Source organism: Nannospalax galili, unplaced genomic scaffold, assembly GCF_000622305.1.
Source record: "Nannospalax galili isolate Female #2095 unplaced genomic scaffold, S.galili_v1.0 scaffold589, whole genome shotgun sequence".
NCBI lineage: Eukaryota > Metazoa > Chordata > Mammalia > Rodentia > Spalacidae > Nannospalax > Nannospalax galili.
This window is the reverse complement of record NW_008360324.1, coordinates 1,811,492-1,830,649: the sequence shown is the minus strand read 5'-3', so window position 1 is coordinate 1,830,649 and position 19,158 is coordinate 1,811,492. Positions and strand designations below refer to the sequence as shown.

At 43.1% G+C, this 19,158-nt stretch overlaps 1 protein-coding gene across 2 annotated transcripts in view; it reads right to left on the bottom strand.

Moving 5' to 3' along the window:
- Window positions 1-19,158, bottom strand: part of Lpcat3 (lysophosphatidylcholine acyltransferase 3) — a 50,768-nt gene that overhangs the window by 18,112 nt on the left and 13,498 nt on the right. The window contains exon 1 of one of the 2 annotated variants that reach the window (XM_029559773.1): window positions 8,116-8,137. The exons of the other annotated variant lie outside the window; for it this stretch is intronic. Within the exon in view, the coding sequence (XP_029415633.1) occupies window positions 8,116-8,122 (7 nt within the window). The 5' untranslated portion in view covers window positions 8,123-8,137. Of the gene's footprint in view, window positions 1-8,115; window positions 8,138-19,158 lie in introns of those variants that run through there. 2 annotated transcript variants of the gene reach the window in all.

Here is a 19,158-nt window from a genome sequence, read left to right as displayed (position 1 = left end):
CCCAGCTTAGGGGCTGGAGAGAAGATGGCTCAGCAGTTAAGAACACTGGTTGTTCTTGCAGAAGACCCGGTTTTGAATCCCAAAACCCACATGGCAGCTAACAGTTGTCCATAACTCCAGCCCCAGGGGATCTGACAGTCTCTTCTGAACTCCACGGGCATTGCAAGTCACGGGTGCACTTACCCACATGCAGGCAATACACATAAAATAAAAATAATAAATAAATGTCAGGCGTGGTGGTGCACGCCTTTAATCCCAGCACTCCGGAGGCAGAGGCAGGCGGATCTCTGTGAGTTCAAGGCCAGCCTGGTCTACAGAGTGAGTTCCAGGCAGCTGGAGCTACAGGGAGACAATGTCTCAAAAAGACAAAAAAAAAAAAAAAAAAAAAAAAAAAAAAAAAAAAGAAAGATTCCCAGCTTATTGATTCTAAAGATATAGATTATTATTTGCCAGAAGTACTTTCTCGTCTTCTTTAATTTAAAAAATTGTGTGAGTCAAATTTTTTTATTATTACATTCATTTATCTGTGTGTAGGGGTAGGAGGTGCTCATGGCATCAGAGGACTTTTGAGGGTTCATTCTCTCCTTCTACTTGGTTTCTGAGTCAGGATCTCTTCTTCTTGGCTGTGTCCTGAAGGCTGGCCAGCTTGGCCCTCAGGAAGTCCAGCTGATTCTCCTGTGTCCACCTCCCACCTCACTACAGGAGTGCTGGGATTACAGATATGCACGATTGCGTCTCAATTTTTGCATAGGTTCTGGGGCTCAAACTCCGGTTGTCAGGCTTGTACAGCACATGCTTTCAGCCACTGAGCCATTTCTCTAGCCCTCTCTCTAAATTATAATACAACATTTTTTGTTTGTTTGTTTTTTGAGAAAGGCTCTCCCTTGTAGGCCCAGCTGTCCTGGAACTCACTATGGAGACCAGGCTGGCCTTGAATTATCAGAGATCTACCTGCCTCTGCCACCCAAGTGCTGGGATTAAAGGTGGGTGCCACCACATCTGGCTCTAAGAGTCTTTTTGAGTCACAGTTTCATCAGTGAAATGACCTTAGGGTTTATCACCTTGGCTTGAGGAGTGAAGTGTCCAGTGATCTCAACTAGCCATGCGCTCTTAAATCCCATATGCTGTTTACCCTCCTCCCCAAATTATCCTTTGTAGCTCAGCCTTTCTCCCTTGATTTCTACTTTTAAAATCTGCTTTACATTTTCAGTGGGTGCTTGAACCTGACAGATCCCAAACTGAGCTGTGCTACGTGGTCAAACCTGTCCCTCTCTGAGCCTTCTTCATTTTAGACTGGAACTTAGTCTTCTGTTTACTCAGAACTAAAACCCGGCCATCATTCTCAATGTCCTTCCCTTCTCTCAGTCAGCAAGCAAAGTCTGTCTTCAAAATCAATCAAGATTATGCCAACTTCTCGTCACCTCTACTGTTTCCCCTGGTCAAATCACAACTATAATTAGTTACCACCTGTCTGTGTTCTTGACTACTTTATAGCTACCCTTATTGTAGAGTCTATTCTGAGTCAGACAGTGCATCTTCTGCTTGAAATCATCTGAAGACCACCAATTGTCAGAGAAAAGGCCAATGTCCAACCAGAACCTACAGGATCCCTTCACTCGCCCTGACCCTTTTCTCTGACTCATCTCTTCCTCTGGTCTACAGTGGCCCAAGCCACAAACTCTCCCTTCCTGGAATGTTGAGGCAGGGCCAGCCTTAGAGCTTTCACATTAAGAGCTCCCTGAATGCTCTTTCCAAAAGCCCTTCAGCACTTCAGATACTTAATGTCACTTTAACAGGGAGGTCTTCTGAGACCATTTTACCTAAAATTGAATGTGACACTATTCCCCACCCCTGAACCTTCCTGGCAACACAATCTCTGTTTTTATCTTGGCACTTAACCACTGTTCAACATGCTTGAATATTTTACTTATCAGTCTTCAAAAGCAGAGATTGTTCCCTATTTAATTCCCATGGTATCCCAGTGCAAAATGCAGTTCCTGGTCTCAAAAGATATCTGTTGAGGGGCTGGAGAGATGGCTCAATGGTTAAGAGCATTGGCTGCTCTTGCAGAGGACCTGGGTTCGGTTTCTAGTACCTACATGATGGTGAACAACCATCTGTAACTCCAGTTCTAGGGGATTCAATACCCTGTTCTGTCCTCCTTGAGCACTGCACAACAGTGGTGCATTTAACCTACATGATTCAATACGTGCATATACATAAAATAAAAATAATAAATAATAGCCGGGCATGGTGGCACATGCCTTTGATCCCAGCATTCGGCTCAGGAGGCAGAGGCAGGCGGATCTCTGTGAGTTCAAGGCCATCCTGGTCTACATAGTAAGTTCCAGGCCAGCTGGTGCTACTGGGAGATCCCCTCATCCCCACCCCCCAATAATTCCCTATATCTCTACCCTGTCTCTGTGTGTGTTCTCTTTTTGAAGGATTGGAGTGGGGGAAGGGTGTAAATAAGAACAAAGTAAAAGGACATGTGAAAATGCCATAATGATACCAATTGTTTGGCATGCTAATTTCAATACTTTTTTAATTTAGAAAAGGAAAAAGGGGGTGGGATATAGCTCAGTTAGACGGCTTGCCTATTCTGCATCAAATCAAGGGACCCATCCCAGCACTGAATAAACCTGGCATGGTGGCTCATAGGTATAATCCTAGCATTTGGGAGATAGAGGCAGAATTAGGAGTTCGGGGTCATCCTCAGCTACATAGTAAATTCAAGGCCAGCCTGGGATACATGAGACACCATCTCCCAAAAAACAAGGGGTGTGTGTATGTATGTATGTCTGTGTCTGTTTCTTTGTCTGAGTGTGTCTGTGTAAGTGTATGTGGATACCTGCAGAAGCCTGAAAGAGAGCATCAGATCCCCTGGAGCTGGAGTTACAGGCAGTTCTGAGCCACCCAACATAGCTGCTGGGGACTAAACTTGGGTCCTCTGGAAGAGCAGCAAGTACTCAGTTGCTGAACCATCTCTCTAGCTCCTAACCAATTCTTTTGAAAGGAATGAATATTCCATATGCTTCCCTATTTCCTTATTTATCATGTTCAAGTCCTGTTCACCTTTACTCTGGCCATGATTGGTCTCTCTTCTCCAAACCCTACAATATTGACTGTTCCATACAATGAGCACTTGCCATAGAATATCATATTTGATATTTCTTTTATCTCTATCTAAAAAGCAGTAAAAAGGGGGCTAGAGAGATGGTTCAGCAGTTAAGAGCACTGGCTCTTGGAGAAGACCCAGATTTCTTTCCCAGCACCTATGTGGTGGCTAGCAACTGTCCTTAACTCCAGTTCCAGGGGATCCTATGCTCTGTTTAGCCTACAGAGGTATTGCACACATGGGTACACTTACATACATGCAAACAAAACACTCATACATGGGCTGGAGAGATGGCTCAGAGTTTAAGAACACTGGTTGTTCTTGCAGAAGAGTCAGGTTTGAATCCCAGCACCCACATGGCAGCTAAGAACTGTCTATAACTCGAGTTCCAGGGGATCCGACAGCCTCTTCTGTCCTCTGCAGGCTCTGCACGACACAGGTGCACTTACCTACATGCAGGCAATACATGCATACACAATAAAAAATAAAAATAATAAATAAAATATTTTTTAAAAAACACTCACACACAGGGCTGGAGAGATGGCTCAGTGGTTAAGAGCACCGACTGCTCTTGCAGAGGACCCAAATTCGATTCCCAGCACCCACATGGCAGCTATGAACCGTCCTTACCTCCAATTCCAGGGGAATCCAAAGCCCTCTTCTTGTTGTACCCCATCCACTGGACCCCAAAAAGACCACCGATGACCCAACACACCAAAATGCAAAAGCAAAGGTTTATGGTTTATTCGGGCTTAAGCTCGGGCTCTCAGACCTCACCAACTCAACGGATCTGTGCTGAGAGCCCAGAGTAAGGGAGAGTGGAGCCTTTTATAGGTCTTAGACAAAGAGAGGAGGGGGATACCGAAGGTACATTTTTTGGTTGGTTCAAGGAGCCCGCGCGCGCCAACATAATTTTAAACCGATTGGATGTATAAGATGCAGCCCTGGAAGTTTCTTATTGTAGGTGCTATTCTCAGGGCTGTGGAATGTGCTGACTGTTACCTGTGGGGCCACAGGTTGTTACCTTATAGGGCAGTTTTCATGCCCGGGCTTGCTTAATCTAGAGTTTCCTGGAAGGGGGGGAATAGCAGGCGGGGGTCAGGGCATGCCAGGGCATGTCTAGGCATGTTTAAAGCAGCAGCCAAGCATTTTACAGAAGCTAAAAGAGCAATTAGTGGGGGTCTGGAGGGATTGGGGGGTAGCGGGTGAATGAAGAGGGTCTCAGGGTCCTACATTCTGACCTTCGCGGCACTGCACAACATGGGTGCAACTCACATACATGCAGGCAATACACTCATACACATAAAATAATAAAAGAAATTTTTTAAGAAAACACATAAAATAATTTTTTTTTTAAAATAGAAAGAGGTCTGGTAGGGGGGCACACGCCCTGAATCCCAGCACTCAGGAGGCAGAAGCAGGAGGATCTCTGTGAAACTGAGGCTAACCAGGCCAGCTGGGGCTACAGGGAGATCCTGTTTCCAAAAGACCAAAAAAAAGTAATACTTAATACTTAGTGCAATGCTACTGCATAATAGATGCTTAGTATTTTATTGACTATTTAGAGCATAGAGCATTTGTTTACTCATTTTTTATCCATTCAACAGATTTTTTTTTATTTTTTTATGTGCATGAGTGTATTGCCTGCATGTATATAAGTGTACCTGTGTTGTACAGTGCCCCTGGAACTGGAGTTATGGACAGTTGTTGGCTGCCATGTGGGTGCTTGGATTCGAACCCGGGTCTTCTGCAAGAAAAGCCGGTGCTCTTAACCACTGGGCCAGCTCTCCAGCCACACACACACACAACACACACACACACACACACACACACACACACACGACATCACATACAATCAATAGGGTTGGCAGGATGTGGTAAAAGAAGGAAGGAGCAAATCAAAGATGGACAGTCTCTAGGAGAATCTTGGAAGTATCCTTCTTTTACTTTGTCATTTTGGGTACTGGGACTGAATCCAGGGTCTCCTGAATTATATTCCTGGCTGCTTCTTTCATATTTTCAAATTGACACCTAAAATTTATATTTAGACTGCAGTAAAAGATGTATACACGTGTTTTAATGTTTAAAATTTTTTTAAGGCCTGGCATGGTGGCACATACCTTTGATCCCAGCACTTGGGCGTTCAGGGCCAGCCTAGTCTACATAGTGAGTTCCAGGACAGCTGGGGCTACAGGGAGACCCTGTCTCAAAAAAACAAAAAGCAACAACAAAAATTGAAGCCTAAACTAACCTGATGGTAACTAGTCATGTTTTCATTATTCTGGCTCTGATAAGAACAGAACTTTGAGATGACCAATCTGCTCCTGTGCTTTGCTTCAGCTTTCTTTGGGTCTTTTCTATTAAGATCACCCTTTTATGTTCTGCTCCACTTGCTGGGACACTTTATTTTGTAGAATGAAGTGTTCCTTTATCTTTTTTAAAATTTAAACTTGTTACCATGTATATGCTGTGTGTGGAGGTCAGAGGATAGCTCTGTGGAGTTGGCTTTCTCCTTTCAGTTTTATGTGGATTACGGGATTGGACTCAGGTTTCCAGGCATGTATGGCAAGTACCTTTGCATACTGAGCGGTTTTGCTGGTTCTTTAAAAATTTTCAACCTTATTATTGTGTGAGTTCCCTAAACTCTGAGTCAAAAGCAAAGCCAATTAGAATCATCAAACTAAACTATTGTAATTTTGTCCTTAGGCCTCCACAGCAAACCAATCAGCTTGACCAAATGTCAAAAATGGTCTGACTTTGTGTTTTATATTTTAGCTTTTTTTTTTTGGGGGGGGGTCTTGCTTGCTGTGTAACTCAGGCTAGCCTAGAACTCTGTATATGCTAACACTAGTGATCCTCTTGCTTCAGCCTCCTAAGTGTCAGGATATAGGTATGCCCAGCTCTACCTTGTTTTTCTTTTTCTTTTATTCTTTTTTCATTACTTTTGGTCTTTTTGAGACATGGTCTCTCTGTAGCCCCAGCTGTCCTGGAACTATGTACACCAGGCTGGCCTTGAACTCACTGAGATCCTCTGCCTCTGCCTCATGAGTGCTGGGATTAAAGGCGTGTGACACCACACCTGGTTCTGTATTTTGTTTTTCCCGACTCCAATGCACTTTGCAGCTCATCTCCCTTGTGGCCCTCTTATTTTTTAAGATGGCTGGATGAGGCTGAGGGTTCCCAAAATCCTTGTCATGTGCTTAAAAAAAAAAGTGCTGCTCCTATTGCTTTACTTCTGTGGTATTTATCCGTGATACTTCCTGTTTTTTAATCCCAGTGCTGGGGATTAAACTCATGGCCTTGCATGTTTTATGCAAGAGCTCTAACACAGAGCTACATCCCCAGCATCACTTTGTCCTTTTTATTTATAAACATGTGCGTGTATGTATGTCTGTGCACAGGAATGCAGGTATCCAAAAGACCAGGTGTTGGAGTGCCTGGAGCTTGGTTGTGACCTACCTAGTGTGGGTGCTGGGAATGAAACTCAGGTCCTCTTGCAGGACCACTGAGCCTTCTCTCTAGCCCCATCCTTTTAAAGGGTGATTATGAGATAAACAGGAAAGGATGGACCCCACAGCATATACATAAATACATCCATTTTAGAAAAAAAACCCAAAAAACAAAAACAGATGGAAGCTGAAAGCCTGGAATTGATTCTTTAGAGTTCCCCATGCCCATGAGTCCCTTGCAAAGAGTCCCTTGCAAAGTCTCAGCACCACTGGGGCACCTGTACCCTGTCCTGATATTGTGGAAGAAGAACTTATCAGATGCTAAAGGATTTTGCAATGTGATGATAATTGAGAACTTGTAATGGGGAAGTAAACAGGAACATATCTCCCTCCCCCCCTTTTAGTTATGCAGGATAAGAGGTCTTTGTTTTCCAAAGCTATCACATTCCTGTATAGACCTAAGGCTTCTGTAGTCCGGTAACCTTTGCCACCCTCTGTTATCTTACTGAATTGCCGTGTATATGATTTGTACCTTTTGCTTGTATTCCTCACTTGACTATAACCCCTCCCTGCAAAAAAAAAAACTTGAACAGGAGGTCTGGCTTCTTGATTCGTGATGTCAGTCCCATAGCATCAAATTAAACTTCCTCTCCTCACCTGATTTCGGCTGTTGATCTCTGTAACACTGAGGTCACTTATCTCCAGGCTTTATATAATGAGGTGGTTAGGAAAAAGGTGGTGCCACTCACAGGGACACAAAGATTAGCTGGCTCTGGTGGTGTTGCTGGTGATATGTGAAACCACAAAGAAAGATAAATTTTCACAAAGACAAACTGTAAAAAAAAGGGCAGACCAAAGGCTGAGTGCTGGGAAATGCCTATATTTAAGGGAGTAGAAGCCAAAGGGATTGAGAAAAACGCTGCCAAAGCTGGTCACCTGTGTTTGATCCCTGGGACCCACATGGAGATGACCAATTCCTGCAAGTTATCCTCTGACCTCCACCTGTATGCAGTGGAGTATAGGAGAGGGAAAAATGGACTGGAGGCTCAAGGCAAGCAGCTCAGTCCCAGGGGGTCATTCACCCAGTCCATTTCGCTTTTTGGAAAGGGCATTGAAAACAGAAGTGGGCCAGTTCCTCAGCTAATTCCTTCTTTTTGTAGAAGCTGGCACTGCAAATGTGGCTCATCTACATTATTAGGAATTTCTTCTTTTTTGAGATAAGAGTCTTATGTAGCCTTAGCTGGTCCTACATTCACTATGTAGCTAAGGATGACTTTGAACTGATCCTCCTGCCTCCCCCCAACTCCCATATGCTAGGATTACAAGCATTTATTACCACATTCAGCTTTGTTTTTTGTTTTGTAGGCTAGTACCTCTGTATGTAGCCAAGGTTGGCCTCAAATTGTTGGCCATCTTCCTGCTTCCATCTTTTATAAGTCTTCTATGTTTAGCCACGATGAGATCAAACCTAGGGCTCAAGTTTGATCTCAAGCAACACACACACACACACTCACACCCCAAAACAAAAAAACCCCAGTAGCAACAAACCTGGCATGGTGGGATGATGGATGGTGCAGGCCTACAGTCTCAGCTCTTGGGACAAAGAACTGAGAGTCTGAGGTCAGATTGGGCTACATAGGAAGATGCCAAAAAGAGAAAACAGCAACTATAGTTTATTGAATACTTATTGTATGATATACAATGAATTAAGTACTTATTATTAAGTAAATAAGCAATAATGTTCACTTCATGAATAAGGAAACAAGTTAAAGCAGCTGTCTAATCTGCCTGTGCCAATAGCTAGTTAAGCAGCGAAACTGGAGTCGACCCCCTGGGTTTCTTCTTTTAAGTCCATGCCTTAGATGTAGCATACCATTTCCTCTGCTTTCAATCTGGACTGGCTGCTTTTCCTCTCTGGCTTTCTACCCAACGGTCTGTTTTCCTGCTACTGTTCAATTTAGTTTCTTCACAATCTCCTAAAACCAAGGCCTCACAACTGCCTCTACTGTTCTATTGTTTTCTTTCTTGCCTTAGCAATTTGGTAACCATATCTACAACCCAGGCCATCTGCCAGAATCGTTTGTCTGTTTTGTTTCTGGACAGTCTCAGGTAGCTCAGATTGGCCTTAAACTCCTGATGCCCCTGTCTCCACTTCTCAAGCACAGACATGCCGACCACACTCCATAATCTATTTGAATCTTACCCTAACTTCTTGTTGAGAATATATGGTAAGTGAGTTTCTTAAAGTGAGTTGTCTGAAACATCTCAGAAACTTGAGGGATGGGTTGGAGAATGTCTAGGGGGGAGTCAGAGGTGAGTATGTTCAAGATACATTGTTTACATGTGAGAAATTGTCAAATAATAAATAAAAGATATTCTAAGAAGAAGATCAAACTTGCCTGGACTATGGAATATTACCACAGACAATGGGCAGTATGCTTTGTCAATACTGTGTGGCCATAGTCAAGGTATAGCAAATAGTTGCTGGCTCTTTCAGACAAATTTCAGATACATATTCTCCAAGAAACAGAGACTGAGTGGGGCTTGGTAGCACAGGTTTATAATCCCAGCCACTCCTACTCAAAAGGCTAAGGCAAGAGGATCACCAAGAGCAGGGGCTGGGCATATAGCTCAGTGGTAGAGTGCTTGCTTAATATGCCCAACAGAAGACTGATGGGGGGTTGAGAGATGCTCAGGGGTTAAGAGCACTGACTACTCTTACAGAGGACCCAAGTTTGATTCCCAGCACCCACATGGTGGCGAACGACTGTCTGTACCTCCAGTTCTAGGGGAATCTGAAGCCTTCTTCTGACCTCTGCAGGCATTGCACAACATGGACGCACTGACATACATGCAGGCAAAGCACTCATACACATAATAAAATAAATAAAGATCGATGGGCTGAGGGTTGTTCAAGGGTAGAACAATCCCAGAGGCAGGGAGATGACTCGACAGTGGTGGTGTGGGACTCCGATTCGTCTAACCGCTTCTTTCTGCTTCTGTAATTTGCTTGGCTTAAGACGGCACTAACTCCATTTTGACTAGTTGTTTCAGGCACGTTGTAATCTTCAGCTACCACCCCCATCCCGGAAAGCTATAAATCAAGCAAGCCCAGGCATATAGTAGCCTTATAAGGTAAAAACAGAAACTTCTGGCCCTACAGATAACAGTCAGCACATTCCAATGCCCTAAAGACAGCCCCTACCAATAAGAATCTTCCCTGTACTCAGGGCATAGGACCATCCAATCATTTTAAAGGATGTTTGGCGTGCGCGGCTTCTGTGAAACTTCCATATAACAGTGTACCCCACCGTAGTTCAGGGGTCTCAGTACGGATCTGCTGTGTTGGTGAAATCTGAGGGCCTGAGCTTAAGCCTGAATAAAGGCTCTTTGCTGTTGCATACACTCCGGACTCCTTGGTGGTCATTGGGGGTCGTGAGATCTTGGCGTAACAGTGGATGGAAGACTGCATTCAAACATGGCTTACTTTTTATCAGTTTGCTGTTGTCTAATATTTTCTTTTTTGGGGGGCTTTTGAGACAGGGTCTCCCTGTAGCCCCAGCCGGCCTAGAACTCCCTATGTAGATCAGGCTGGCCTTGAGTTCACAGAGATCCCCCTGCTTCTGCCTCCTGAGCTCTGGGATTAAAGGTATATGCCACCATGGCTGCCTGTTGTCTAATATTTTCATATGGTAATTTTAACATTATTTTTACTCTGAAGATTTGTCACTTAATGTCTACCTCCCCTTTCATTCTTTCACCCAAAATGGAAATTCCTGGAGCAAGAAAACTGTCAGAAAAGGGAGGTGGACAGGATGAGGAGGGAGAGCTAAGCTGATGCCTGGGGTGTCTGCTCAAGTGATAGGTGACCCATGAAGCATGCAATGCTGAGAATTCATTACTAATCTACTCTGCAAGACTGTAGACCGGGGGCATCTGGGAGGCAGCTCACCTTTGGACTTAGCTCAGATTGGTTCACCAAGATTAAGCCTGCATGATAAGAGCAGGCTGCCACTCTACCTTCAGCTCTCCAGTAACCCAGCAACCCTGCAGGTCCCTAGGTGAGACATACCCTGAATCGTTATTCATGAGTATGCAGATTCCTCGAACTGAGGAAACCTTAGAAATCAACTACCTAAACCCTCATTAGACAGATAAGAAACACAGCCTCAAAGGGGATGACTGGTACTCAGAGGTCAACAGTGCAGGACTCAAATTAGAATCCATATCACCTGATTTCATTCTAGAATTATTGCCACACACCTTGGCACTTGGCAATGATCTGGGAGTAGAGCCATTAATAACTGTGTGTTCTTTTAAAGCTACAGCTACATTATTCTCTGGTTTCTGGATAACAATCTGTACTCCAGCCCTTGCTCATAAGCACAAGCTCACCCTTCTTTATGTTTAACTTATCTCCCTATTTAAGAGCACATTAAAACCTTATTTTAAGCCAGGTGCATGTGCCAGGAGGCCCAGGTGATGAAGGAAGATGGCCTGAACTCAGAAATTCAGGGCTAGCCCGGGCAACCCAATTTTAGACATACCCAATCTTAGAACAAAAACACTTCATTTCAGTGCTGCACTTAAGTGCTCTCTAGTACTCTGTTAGTCTAATTACTGGGTACTCAACTCCCTGTCTACTATGTAGTAATAGTACCTCAGGCTGAATACCAAGCATTTTGATAACTATGATGGGGGGAGTTAGAGACTCGGGGAAACTAGGACAAGTGATTAAAAATGTCCTGGGGTGCAGGATGTGGTGGTGTACACATACAGTCCCAGGATTTGGGAGGCAGAGGCAGGTGGATCTCTGAGTTCAGGGCCAGTTCTGGTCTGCATAGGGAGTTCCAGGCCAGCTGGGGCTACAGGGAGACCCTGTCTCAAAAAGACAAAAAAAACAAAACAAAACAAAACAAAAAACAAACCAGTCCTGGGGATCATGAAAACAGAAGGGAGATGATTGTTAGTACTGTTTTGCGGTACTGGGGACTGGAACCAGGGCCGTGTACATGCTAGGAGGCAAGAGCTCTACTACTGAGCTATACCCCCTAGCCTGGAGGATTTGATTTCATGTGATTATTTCTTTTAAAGATAGGGTCTTTGTATGTAGCCATATTGGCTTGGAACGCACTATATAGCGTTCCTAAACTATTCCTAAACTGAACTCCTGCCCACTGCCTCTTCTAATGCTAGATTGATAGGGTTTCTGGTGTGCGCCACCACACCCAGCACTGAAAGGGGACATTTTGAAGATAAACTAGTAGATGATGAAAAAGAAAAAGCATTTTATGAATATTAAGAAACATTTTGTAAAGCTAGGTGTGGATGGTGTACATCTGTAAATCCAGCACTTGGGAGGCTGCAGGAGGATCAGGAGTTTCAGGTCAGCCATGGTTATATAGTGAAGTCAGCCTGAGCTACATGAGACCCTGCTTCAAACAATAACAACAACTGAAAGGACACTGAAGATTTACTTCAGTGTGGTAGAGTGCCTGTCTAGCATAAACCAGGCTCTGGTGAGATCAACAGCACCATATAAACAGCTTTGTAGAAGCACACACCTGTAATCCCAGCACTCAGGAAACAGAATCCTCAGCTACATGGTGAATTCAGCCTGGGATACATAAAACTCAGAAAACTACAAAAGCAAAAATTATAATTTTTTTAGTTCTTCAACCCATCTAAACAATCTAACCCACACTTCTCCAAAGCCCTACGGAAGCAGTTCTTTAATTTCTCCATTTAAACTCTTAGTGAGCCAGTGACTGATCTTTAAAACATTCTGGCTCAACGGCTATCAACAAAAGCAGAAAGTTAGGATGATACATAGGAATTAGGCAGTCATGTCACCAGTTTATAAGTTTAGTAAAAGTCATCTTAAGTGGCCACCCCCAGGAGTACTTCCCCACTGATCAGATGGCAAAAGTGATCTCAAGAACAGCATCCAGTGCCTGATATCTGGGTTATACTATTTTCCTACCACAGTCTGTCTGATTGGTCACATGGTTATTATTCTGTTGCATTCTTTGTACCCTAACATTTTCATTTCTGAAACAGGGAAGCTACCAGTCATCTTGAAGGCCACTGTGTACATTAAAATAGAAAAGACCTGGCCTGGAGAGATGGCTTAGTGAGTAAAGGTGCTTGCTATACCAGCCTGATGACCTGAGTTCAAGTCCCAGAAATCATATAAGGGTGATAGGAGAGTCCACCAAGTTGTCCTTTGTCTTCCACAGGAGCATCATGGCACCTCCACCCCATGATGTACACACATACAATAAATACTTGCAAAAGGCTTCATACATGTACAGTAGTCCCTTATCTAAGGTTTGATTGGCCATAGTTTCAGTCATCAGAGGTTTTAGTTACCTGAGGTCAATTGCCACAGAAAAATACTGAATGGAAAATTTCAGACATAAGTTGTAAAGTTAAAATTGCCCACCATTCTGAGCAGCGTTATTAAATCCCGCATGGACATGGGCTCTCTGGCCCAGAACAGAAACTGTCTCTTTACCTAGGGTATCCATACTGTATGAGTTACCTACCTATTAGCCACTTAAACATTTGGTTATCAGGCTGTGGCAGCATCAGCATCACAGGGTTCATTTTCTTTTTTTTTTTGTCTTTTTGAAACAGGGTCTCCCTGTAGCCCCAGCTGTCCTGGAACTCACTATGTAGACCAGGCTGGCCTCGAACTCACAAAGATCCACCTGCCTCTGCCTCCCAAGTGCTGGGATTAAAGGTGTGCACCACCACTCCCAGCCACAGTGTTCATTTCAAGTAACCTTTATTTGATTTAATCATGGCCCCAAAGTGGAAGAAGCTTCCTTTAGGAGAAAAGTTGTGTTTTTTGTTGTTGTTGTTTTTTTGGTTTATTATTATTTTTTTGGTTCTTGAGAAAGGGTCTCCCTATAGCCTCAGCTGGCCTGGAACTTACTATGTAGACCAGGCTGGCCTCAACTGCATAGTTTTACCTGCCTCTGCCTCCTGAGTGCTAGATTAAAGGAATTCACCATCATGCCTGGCCTTAAATTTCTGGTGACCCTCTGGCCTCAGCCTTTGGAGGGGTTGGGATTATAGGCATTTATCACCATGCCTGGCTTTAATAAAATGATTTTAAAATACAAAAATCTCAGTAACTAGGCACAATACACACCTATAATCTTAGATCATAGTTTTAGAGAAGGTAATCAAGTTTCACCTCCACCCCTATTTAAGGTCTGAGGGCAGTGGGATGGGGCAGGAGCTAGCTACATGGTTACATGGTCAGTTTATAAAACATGTACAAGATCCCCCCCCCCCCCCAATGCTAAGGACTGAATCTAGGTCCTCCTGCACACTAAGCACATGGAACCTAGGGCCTTGCACATGTCATGCATGCCAGGCAAGTGCTCTAAAACTAAGCTATCCCCAGTTCTTTTTCTTTCAGTTCAGTTTCTATTTCGAGACTGTCTTACTAAACTACTTAAGCACACTGAATTTGTACTTCCTTCCAGCATCAGTGTTCCAAGTAGCTGGGATTATAGGCCTGCATCAGGCCTGGCCCCTAGCTCTGTTTTTCTAAAAGAACCCTAAAACTGGGGCTGAAGAGATGGGTCAGCACATAAGAGCACAGGCTGCTAGGACTTACAGAGCACCAGGGTTCAGGTCCTAGCACCCACATGGCAGCTAACAACCACCTATAACTCCAGTTCCAGGGGATCTGACACCTTCTTTTGGCCTACATGGGCACTGTACAACACAGGTGCACTTACATACGGCTAAAACACTCATAAAATAAAAATAAATAAATGAGCTGGGCATGGTGGCACACGCCTTTAATCCCAGCACTCGGAGGCAGAGGCAGGTGGATCTCTGAGTTCAAGGCCAGCCTGGTCTCCATAGCAAATACCGTACCTCAAATCCCAGATTACTGAAAAACAAAACAAAACAAAAAAACAAAGAAAACTCAACCACCACAACAAAACTAGGTATACGCCTGAATGTTGCACTGCTACTCCCAGAGTCCCATGGGCATAGGGTTTTCCAAAATCCTCAAAGACCAGGCATCTTCTCACAATTAGCTCTGGTGGAGACAGGGAGGGAATACTCTACCACAGAGTTAGGGGTGGAAAGAGCACAGGTGCTAGTGCCTGAGTCAGGCCCTAGGAGAGGCCAGGCTGAGAAGGCTCTGCCAGGGCTGTGACTCTCGGGGAAGCCAGCTGGGATGTGGGTGGCACCTCCCAAGCAAATCTGGAGAGGCAGCAAGATGACTAGTCTGGACTTTGGGATACACAATCACTCAGAGCTTGCTGAGTTTATCAAGGGGAATTCTGACAGCATATGGCACCTCTTCCTTTCTCATTAACATGTTTATGTGTAGGGGCTGAAATCTTGGGTGCATCTAGGTATCACGGAAGCAAGAATGTAGCCAGAATTAGGGCAGGCAGGGAGAAGGCCATGGGATGCAGGAATTGAGGCAAGTTGCATTTTATAGGTTAAAGCTATGCACTTCGGGCAGCAAAGGTAGCTGAGAGGAAAGACTGGCAGAAATCAAGGAGTCTAGATTCTCACCTGGGAACAGGGTCGCCAGAGACAGAGGCGCTGCACTGCTCTCCCATTGCTCCTCATCTTTCACACTTTCTCTTACTGGACATCCTATGGTTCTCTCTCAAGTCCAGCTAGTGGGTTTGCCCTGCTCACCTCTTTATTTACAGCTCTGGTTTCCAGGGAAAGAAAAAAGGTTGTCCACTCTGATCTAAACTGCTCTGTTCTGGGCTCAAGAAGACTGCTTGGTCACACTGCCCAGTGATTAATTAGCTGCTTTCTTTCCAACATAACCTAGTAATACTTTCTTGTCTTTAGAAGGACTAAACCTAACTTTTGTAAACACAGAGACTTCTTTGTTCAGCCAAATTTCAGCAAATAAACAATAAACTCTGTGCTGCCCAGCTAAGATTCTAAGAGGAGACAAGATAACCCAAACGTCCTTATTTATCTGATTGAATATGTAGAACCACTGGGTTCTTGTTCTTCTCTGAACCTTGGGAGTTAAGCTCTTCATAGAAAACTACCAAACAAAAAGCCCCTTCTAGTTCCCAGTCTCTTTTCTTTCCATTCCAAGAATTAACTTTTCTCGAACACTGCTTTGAAAACATCATCTAATATGCCAGTGTCTTCCTGCTATCCATGAGACAACAAATCAACTTTCTTTCTTTTTTTGGGGGGGTGGGGTGGGGCTTTTTGAGACAGGGTCTCCTTGTAGCCCCAGGTGACCTGGAATTCACTATGTAGACCAGACTGGCCTGAACTCAGCTCTGCCTGCCTCTGCCTCCCAGTGCTGAGATCAAAGACGTGCACCACCATGCCCAGCTGACAATCAGTAGCTTTCTAACTTGGCACCTGGGTCCCTTCATAGTGGCTTTTTTTTGTCTTTCCATCTTACTGTTTATTCTAAGCATAAGTGAATCCAAGGCATTCTCCCCAAGTCCCTCCTCCTTTTTAAAATGTCCAGCTCAGTGGCTTTTTGTAAATATTTACAGTGTTACTCAACATCCTCATGATCTAATACTAATACCAGAAGCTTCCATGATCCTGGCACCTGGCAGCTACTCCCAACTTACCCTTCCTCTTATCTCCTGGCACACATCAATTTGTTGTATGAATTTGCTTCTTCTGAACATTTCATAGAAAGAGAATCATGTAAACTGTGGCTACTTAAGGAATTTTTCACTTGGTATACTTACAAAATTTATGTGTTGTAATGTGTAAATGCTTCATTCCTTCTTTTAAAAAATCACTTATTAGGGGCTGGAGAGATGGCTCAGTCGTTAAGAGCACTAACTCCTCATATAGAGGACCCAGGTTGATTCCCAGCACCCAAATGCCAGCTAACAAGCATCTCTAACTCCAGTTCCAGGGGATCCAATGCCTTCCTTCTTCTGACCTTCAAGGGCAATGCATGGCATGGGTGCACTTACACACATGCAGGCAATACACTCGCACACAAAAATAACAAATATTTTATTTTAATTTTTTTAAAAAATATTTTTATTCTAAAATAGAAAAGAATGTATATTCCACAGCTGTTGGATGAAATATGCTATAAACATTTATTAAATCTACTTATTCTATGTTGTAATTTAAAAAAAAAAAGTTAAAACCTCATTCAATTTTATGTCTTATAAGGGTTATACTGAGTTCAATATTGTATAACTCTATTAATTCAACTGTAAACCTAAAAATTTACAGCCAATTTTGAAAGAGATGTATCTTATCTCTGGAAATTGTTATTGAATATGTTAATGCTGCAATGAAATGCTTCTAATCATGTGGTTATTAAATAATTAAAAAAATATTTTTATTCTAAAATAGAAAAGAATGTATATTCCACAGCTGTTGGATGAAATATGCTATAAACATTTATTAAATCTACTTATTCTATGTTGTAATTTAAAAAAAAAAAGTTAAAACCTCATTCAATTTTATGTCTTATAAGGGTTATACTGAGTTCAATATTGTATAACTCTATTAATTCAACTGTAAACCTAAAAATTTACAGCCAATTTTGAAAGAGATGTATCTTATCTCTGGAAATTGTTATTGAATATGTTAATGCTGCAATGAAATGCTTCTAATCATGTGGTTATTAAATAATTAAAAAAATATTTTTATTATTTTTATGTGTATGAATGTACTGCCTGCATGTATGTGAGTGCACCCATGTTGTGCAATGCTGCAGAGGTCAGAAGAGGGCTTCGGTTTCCTCTGGAACTGGAGTTAAGGATGGTTCGTAGCTGCCATGTGGGTGCTGGGAATCGAACCCGGGTCCCCTGCAAGAGCAGTCAGTGCTTTTAACCCCTGAGCCATCTCTCCAGCCCCCAATTAATATATATATATATATTTTAAAAATCACTTGTTCTTTCACAATTGCAGACACACATATATGTATATAATATACTCAGATCATATCCCCATCCCAATTATCCTCTTTTTCCTCTTTCTCTTTATTCCTTTTTATGACTGAATTATATTCCAATGTATGGATAAAAGTTTATTCATTCATCAGTTGGTGAACAACTGGGTTATTTACCCTCGTTATCTCTTAATAACACCGTTTTGGTTTTATGTGAAGAGATGTTTTCAGAGCTCTTGGGTCTATCTCTAGGAGTAAAATTGCTCGGTCATATGGTAATTTAACTTTTTGAGAAATTGCCTACCTGTTTTCCAAAGGGATTACATTTCTACTAACAGTGTATGTGATCCATCCAACTTTTCCATGTCCTTGTCAACATGGTTTTTGTGTAAGTCTGTTAGTTTGAGACAGGCAGTATAGTCAAGACTGGCCTTGAGCTACTGATCCTGCAGCCTTTGCCTCCTAAATGCAGGGCTGACATCAAGGGCTAGGATTACAGGCCAGGGGCCACCATGCCTGGTTGTTGTGCTCTGTCATTACAGTCAACCTAGTTTGACTGGTATGTTGGATTTGTTGGTTTCTTTTTGAGATAGTGTCTAGCTACATAGCTCAGGCCAGTCTGAATCTCAAAATCCTCCAGCCTCAGATTCCTGACTACTGGGCTTACAGGGTTGTATTACCACACCCGGCTCTGTTAGTGTTGATTTCACATTTCCTTAATGACTAATGTTGAAAATCTTTCCAGGAACCTGTATGATCACGTGTATATTTTCTTTATCTTTGGAGAACTTTCTTCACAATGTTTACCCATTTTTTCTTTTCTAAAAAAAAAATTTATTATTTTTATTTTATGTGTATGAGTGAGTGTATTGCCTGCATAAACATAAGTGCACCTATGCCATGCACTGCCCATTGAGGTCAGAAAGTGTTGAATCCCCTGGAACTGGAGTTAAGGATGGTTGTTAATCGCCATGTGGGTGCTGGGACTCAAACATGGGTCCTCTGCAAGAGCAGCCAGTGCTCTTAACTGCTGAGCTATTTCTCCAGGCTCTTCTTCCTTTTTGACACAAGGAAATCTAGTTACCCCTTGCTCTAAAGTGCTGGGATTAAAGGTGTGTGCCCAGTGGGTTTTTTTTTTTTAAACGTTTTGGAGAGTGTCAAGTATCCCAGGCTGATTCCTAGCTGAGGATGACTTTGGATTTCTGATCTTCCTATCTCTACCTATTAAATGCTAGGATTACATCAAGCGCTGGGTCCACAGCTGCCCTCCCCTGCCCCCATTTCTTTTGGGACAGGGTTTCATCATGTATCTAAAGGCTAGTCTCGAACTTGAGGTAATTTTGTCTGTTTCCTTAGTTCTGGGATTTCAAGCATGTGCCACTAGCCTGGTAACTACCTCCCCTCTTTTTGAGACAGTAGCCACAGTTGGCCTGGAATTCCATGTATAGGCTAGGTTGGTTTTGATCTCTCAGAGATCTGCCTGCTTCTGCCTCCTTCCTGCTGGGATTAAAGGCATGAGCAACTACCCCCTTTACTGACACAGAGTATCACTCTGTAGCCCAGGCTGGCCTTAAATTGCAGCAATCCTGGTGTCTCAACCTCTCCAGTGCTGAGATTACAGGTGTAAACTACCACACCTAGCAACCTTTGTCTATTCTTGAACTGGATGCTTTTTATTATTGAATCTGTTTTTT